Source organism: Caretta caretta, chromosome 5, assembly GCF_965140235.1.
Source record: "Caretta caretta isolate rCarCar2 chromosome 5, rCarCar1.hap1, whole genome shotgun sequence".
In the NCBI taxonomy this organism is placed as follows: Eukaryota; Metazoa; Chordata; order Testudines; family Cheloniidae; genus Caretta; species Caretta caretta.
This window is the reverse complement of record NC_134210.1, coordinates 78520611-78526610: the sequence shown is the minus strand read 5'-3', so window position 1 is coordinate 78526610 and position 6000 is coordinate 78520611. Positions and strand designations below refer to the sequence as shown.

The following is a 6000-nucleotide window of genomic DNA, read 5'->3' as shown; positions in this document are numbered from 1 at the left end:
TCACATTTGTCACAGGATGCATACAACCAGCTTAATGGCATTAAAACTGAAGGTGAAAACTCATAGGTGATCCAGTTTCTTTCAGCAGTTCAGGAAGTTCATATGATTGCTTAACATGCTTCCTAGCCACTTAATAAAACACTTTAGAGTGAGGTTTAAAAAAAGTGCTCTCTGCTGAAATTCTATTAGAGTATATATTGCTTCCTTCACACGTTTAACCCTTTCACTGGTGCTCTCTGACTCTGCTCTGGGACACAATAGCATTCTTTGAAATGTTGGATGTAAAAAAATCTTTAGTGCTGCCCCATAAAACACATATCCCCATGTCTTGTGCTAGCACTTTGATCCTGAACCACTGAAATCAATGGGAGTTTAGCCTTTGACTGCAATGAACAGGATAAAGCCCCTAATACAGACCTCCTAGTGCTTACCAGTATGGTTTAGGATGGGGCAAAACACACCCATCCCATGCTAGGCAGTGCTGGCCTCCCCCTTTGCACTTTGTCACCTGATTATGGATGCCTCCTCCATGGTTGCAATGGATGGGTAAAGTAGGTTCCTATTGTTTTAGGGTCTGATCCAAAGCCCAATGAAGTCAATGGGTACCTCTCATTGACAGTGGCAGTGTATTTTGGGCCAGGTGCTAAATACTTAGGCCAGTTTAAGCAGATTAAATAGCTTTGTCTTACAGTGTGATTTAAAATTATGGTTCTATGGTAGGTGGTAAAAAGTTCTGCGTTCTTTACATTTTAATGGAGAGGGGGGCTTAATTTAGTATAGTATACCCACATCCTTAGGAGCCATGCAAACTGTGCAACTCCAAGGTGCCAGAACTGCTGCAGGCTGATTTATTTATTATTTCTGGGGAAGAGAGCAATCTGCCACAAAGGAAACGGGAAAACTCAGGAAGAGGGAGTGACGGAGCTGGTGGTGTGAAGGGAGATTATTGTGCTCTGCTAAACTAAGCTTTATGCTCAGCCAACACTTGGCTCCTCTAGCTGCCCCCCCCACCCACTAGGGCTACTAAGACATGTGACTCACCCTACACCCACTACAGGTAGGAAGCTTGATAGTTCCAGTCAGAGCTTAAAAACTGAGGATATTAAACCCCAAAAGTAATTTACATGGGAGTTGGACAGGGAGGCACAGCCCAGATACCATCACTGAGTGCTGCAGGATATTCTCCTGCATCATTATTTGAGACAGGAAGTTCCCTGCTATGTATTTGGGTGCTTCTCTTCTGATTGCCGGGGTCTTTCATTCTGGAGTGAAGGGTAATCCTCTGTAGCAAGGGGATTATTCACCAGCACAGCACCTCCAGCTGGTCAATTTGGGAATTAGCTCTCCAGCCTCCAGAGCACTCTCTGCAGGCTGGTGTCTTGCCTGCTGTTAGCCCCCATGTCCCTCCCAAACCCCAGTGCCCATTTACCTTGGGGTGCTGCCCCCTGGCAGTGCCCCCACACTCTGGGTCTCTCCTCCCAGGGCAACCCCCACCCTCTATCCCCATCTTGCCTCAGTGGCAACTGCCAGTCATCATCTAGCCCCCACTTACTGGGGCAGACGGCAGCCTGTAAACCACTCATCAGCTGCCTTTGCCTAACCCCAGGCTATCCCTTTGCAGCCCCAGTACCTCTGTAGGCCTTGCATAAGGCCTGCAGCCTGGGGATTTACCAGGCTGGAGCTCCCCAGCACTACTCTTCGCAGGAACCCTGCTCAGCTCCCAGGCAGTCAGGTCCTTCTCCCTCTCTCGAGAGAGAGGGCCTAAGCTGTTGGCTCACAGCCCTTTTATAGCGCCAGCTGTGGCCTGATTGGGGCATGGCCCCTGCTATGGCTGCTTGCCCAATCAGCCTAGCCTTTTCTCTCAGCCCCAGCCCTCTCCAGGGGCTGGCTTTTAACCCCTTCTGAGCCAGAGCGGGGTGACTGCCCCACTACATCCCCCCAGAATAGCACAGGCTCAGGAGGTGGCTTAAAGGCACCTTACTGGCACCCCTGAACTATGAGCTCTGTGCTGCACCCTTCAGAGCACAGAAATGATGAGATATGTTTTCCATTTCTATAATGATGTGCTAAAAAATCACTGTATTTGGCCTATGTTATAGTGGCTACTGTTGTTTTTACCAAGGAGATGATCTGAACATGTTTCTACATCACTGTGATTTTACAGAGCCTCTGAGCTAGGCCTTTTATTTCCAAGCAGGATTTTATTCCTTTAATGCTTTGGCTGGAAGGTGTGTGTTTGAGGGGGGAGGGGGGTACTTTACTTTGCTGGTTTCGGTTTACAGGATCGCTGGTGGACAATCAGTCTGTCTGGCAGGAAAGTACGCCCACAAATATCACATGGAACTAACTGGCTCTGGGCACTGTTCCAGGCAGCCTCATTTAGAGCATCAAGATCATAGAAACCTTTGGCTGGAAAATTAAAAAAGAAAGTATTAGTTTTCATTCTGGAGAGCCATATTCAGCTCTTTATGGAAAATATTTTCAGGAAATACCTGTTGACTGAGCCTTTTAGTTTTAACCAAATCATCTTGCTTTTGAAAAAAAAAAAAAAAAAAAAAAAAAGCCCTGCTTATAGTCCCAGGGGTTGAATAAACTTAACTTTAAACTCAGTCATTCTGTATTGTACTAAAGCAAGGAAAAAACATTGCTCTTTGTGTTATGGTATGAATTCTTAATTAATTATTTACATCTTTGTATACACATTATTATCAGCAAAGTTTCGCTTTCTTGGCCTTATTTCAAGTTCTGCTCAATGAGTCTGTATTATCTGACCAAGTGGATGGGAGGAAATGTATGTTGTGTATGTCCCATCTGTGTTTGTCTGAGCAAAGGGCCCAATTCTTCTCCAGTTTAAGTCAACAAGAGTATTGCCATTGACTTGAATAGGAGTGAGATTAGCCCAAAACCTCTTATGGACAAATCCTGCAGTTTTTACTCAGGCAAAACACCCACTGAGGTCATTGAGACTGGTTCTGCAGTCCTTTCCTAAACACATGTAGTATTTTGTTCAATTTTTACTCACAATTATTTCAGTGGGAGTTTACCTGCATTACGAGTACAGGATCAGGCTCTAAAGAAATAGCTGGAGTTTATTTCAGCTACTTAATTTGTATCATAAAACCTTGTTTTCTTTCACCTTGTCTTCAAACTGCGAGCACCAGTCTATTTAAAAAAGCTCCCATGCATTTTTAAAATATTCCATGGTTTCTGTCACTGGCACGATATGGATCTCTTCAGGAAGGGCCCAGGCAGTTTTAATATGATTCATATCCAACAGTTCACATAACCACAATAACCCTTAGATCTCTTAATACGCCTGTTCCTAATGTTCTTTTTGCTAGATGAGCAACCGACTGGTGTTTCTTTCTTTGGCTGAGGCAAATACCCCTTTCTTTTGCAGGAAATGAATGTGTATTTTCTGTACTTTGGAAAGTTTATTGAATAAAAAGAGAGAGACAGAAAAGGAAAGGAGGTGACTTTCTCCCTACAGGCATTTGTTGCATTCAGAAAACAAAAAAACTGCAATCAGTTCAGTGGTTCTCTCCAGTCACACTTATTTTTTTTTAAAAAAATATGTCAACTATTCAAAGTTTTATGTAAACAGATCTCATTTCGGTACCTCTCTTTAGAACACTGCTTGTTCCATTCACCAAAAAGGCTACCCCCCTCCTCCATTTATAAAACTGTGAGACATGTGGTGTGTGTGTGTGGTTTGGGCGGTAGTTTGCATTTTCTGGATGATTGGAATCATCTTAGCAAAAAAGAACAAAAGGAAGATTATTTTCTTGGGGACAGGAGAGTGGGGAGCACATAGTTTTTGCTCAAACATGGTGCTATTCAGCCTATCAGCAGCAGACACTTAGGACCATATTGTGGAAGCTGTCAAGTGCCTCCTTGGGATCTGTGGGCACATAGCACCTCACAGTAGGTACTCAACACCTTGTAGGACTGCATAGGAGTGAGGCAACATGCAGATTCATAAAGGTGCATCCTGCTGTGCTGATTTCTTTAAGGGCATGGCTACACTTGCAGATGTAGAGCGTTTTGAGTTTAACCAGCCTGAGTAGAGCACAGTAGGGAAAGCGCTGCAGTCTGTCCACACTGACAGCTTCAAGTGTACTTGTGTGGCCACATTAGCAGCTCTTGCAACGGCCACAGAGAGCAGTGCATTGTGGTAGCTATCCCAGCATGCAAGTGGCTGCAACGTGCTTTTCAAATGGGGGTGGGATGGGGTGGAGTGTGACAGGGAGTGTGTTGTGTGTATGTGGGGGAGAGAGAGTGGGTTTTGGGGGGCTGCAAGCATGTCAGCATGCTGTCTTGTAAATTCAGACAGCAGCAGACCTCCTCTCTTTCCCCCGCCTCTCTCTCTCACACACAGCATTCCACAGTAATGGTTGCTTTGTCTTGGAGCAGATAAGCAGCCGGCTGTCAGAAACGGAGCTTTCCAAGGGCATATCCGCATTCCTGCAGCGATTCCAAAACAATGAGAAGAGTGGCCACTTGACTTAAGGGGATTATGGGACGTTTCCGGAGGCTGATCAGAGTGCAGTAATACAACACCTTGTTCACACTGACGCCCGGGCATTTCAGCCAAGGCGCACCAAGCATTAATCTTCTTGCCAAGGTGGAGTACCAGGAGTGCTCTACGTGCCTTGCCAGTGTGGATGAGTACTGAGCTAGGGTGCCTGGAGCTGCTTTAATGTGCTCTAACTCGCAAGTGTAGCCAAGCCCTAAGAGTAGATACTTTCTTTTCCTCCCACTTCCCCAAGATAGCTAGTGGCTCAGAATGCTGCTGTTCCACAAAACCTTGAAGTATTCCTTTTTTACCCAGCCATGCCCTCCTCTATCAGATCTAGTCCTCTATCTTTTTCTCTTATTTTTACTCCTGGTATGTAGTAATAAAAGTGACAATCATAAAAAGAGCTAATGAAATGAAAATGTCTTCTCAGAGTATGTCTTCACTGCAGAACTATCTTGGGTTAATTCAGGCACTCAGGTTAGCCTAGTCTGGCTGAGAGCAACCATACTGCAAAACAATACTCGAGTTACTGTGTCCTCACTGTTGCTGCACTCACCTGTATCTGTCGCTGAGACTCCTGGGAGCATATCCCATGGTTCTTTGTGCTGTAGTCAGCAGAGCCACTCTCCAAGGGAAAATGTGGGAAGGAACTGAAGGGCTATCAACACTTTGAATGAGTTAGCCTACATCCTCATTGCAAACAGGGTGAGTCACCAGCCCGAGTGAAAGCAGAACCCTGGCTGTAACCCACACCCCAAGCTTGCCAGCAAACCCAGGCTGAAAGCATCACTCAAGATGGGAAAGAGGGTTTTATGTGTGGACAGGAGGGAGGTTTACAGGCAACACTCAAATAACAGCCGGAGCTAACTCTGCTGTGAAGACATATGCACAGAGTAAATGTAAGGGTTCAATCCTGCAAGACACTGGGCACTGCCAATTCTCATTGATCTGGGGAGGGGAAGTGAGGAAACTCCGCAACTTGCAGAATCGGGCAAAATTGCAATCATTGAATAAAGAAAAGGAGTACTTGTGGCACCTTAGAGACTAACCAATTTATTTGAGCATGAGCTTTCGTGAGCTACAGCTCACTTCATCAGATGTTTACCGTGGAAACTGCAGCAGACTTTATATACACACAGAGAATATGAAACAATACCTCCTCCCACCCCACTGTCCTGGATGGGCTAGCACCAGCAGGAGCGTGAATTTGTGTGGGGGGGTGGAGGGTGAGAAAACCTGGATTTGTGCTGGAAATGGCCCACCTGTTGATCACTTTAGATAAGCTATTACCAGCAGGACAGTGGGGTGGGAGGAGGTATTGTTTCATATTCTCTGTGTGTATATAAAGTCTGCTGCAGTTTCCACTGTAAACATCTGATGAAGTGAGCTGTAGCTCACGAAAGCTCATGCTCAAATAAATTGGTTAGTCTCTAAGGTGCCACAAGTACTCCTTTTCTTTTTGCGAATACAGACTAACACGG

At 45.4% G+C, this 6000-nt stretch overlaps 1 protein-coding gene across 3 annotated transcripts in view; it reads right to left on the bottom strand.

The window, feature by feature from the left end:
* Positions 1–2181: 2181 nt before the first annotated feature.
* ZNF475 (zinc finger protein 475) overlaps positions 2182–6000 on the bottom strand; it is a 54370-nt gene continuing 50551 nt past the window's right edge. For all 3 annotated transcript variants that reach the window (XM_075128623.1, XM_048849406.2, XM_048849407.1), the window contains one exon: positions 2182–2409. In XM_075128623.1, the coding sequence (XP_074984724.1) occupies positions 2258–2409 (152 nt within the window). In that variant the 3' untranslated portion in view covers positions 2182–2257. The remainder of the gene's footprint in view (positions 2410–6000) is intronic.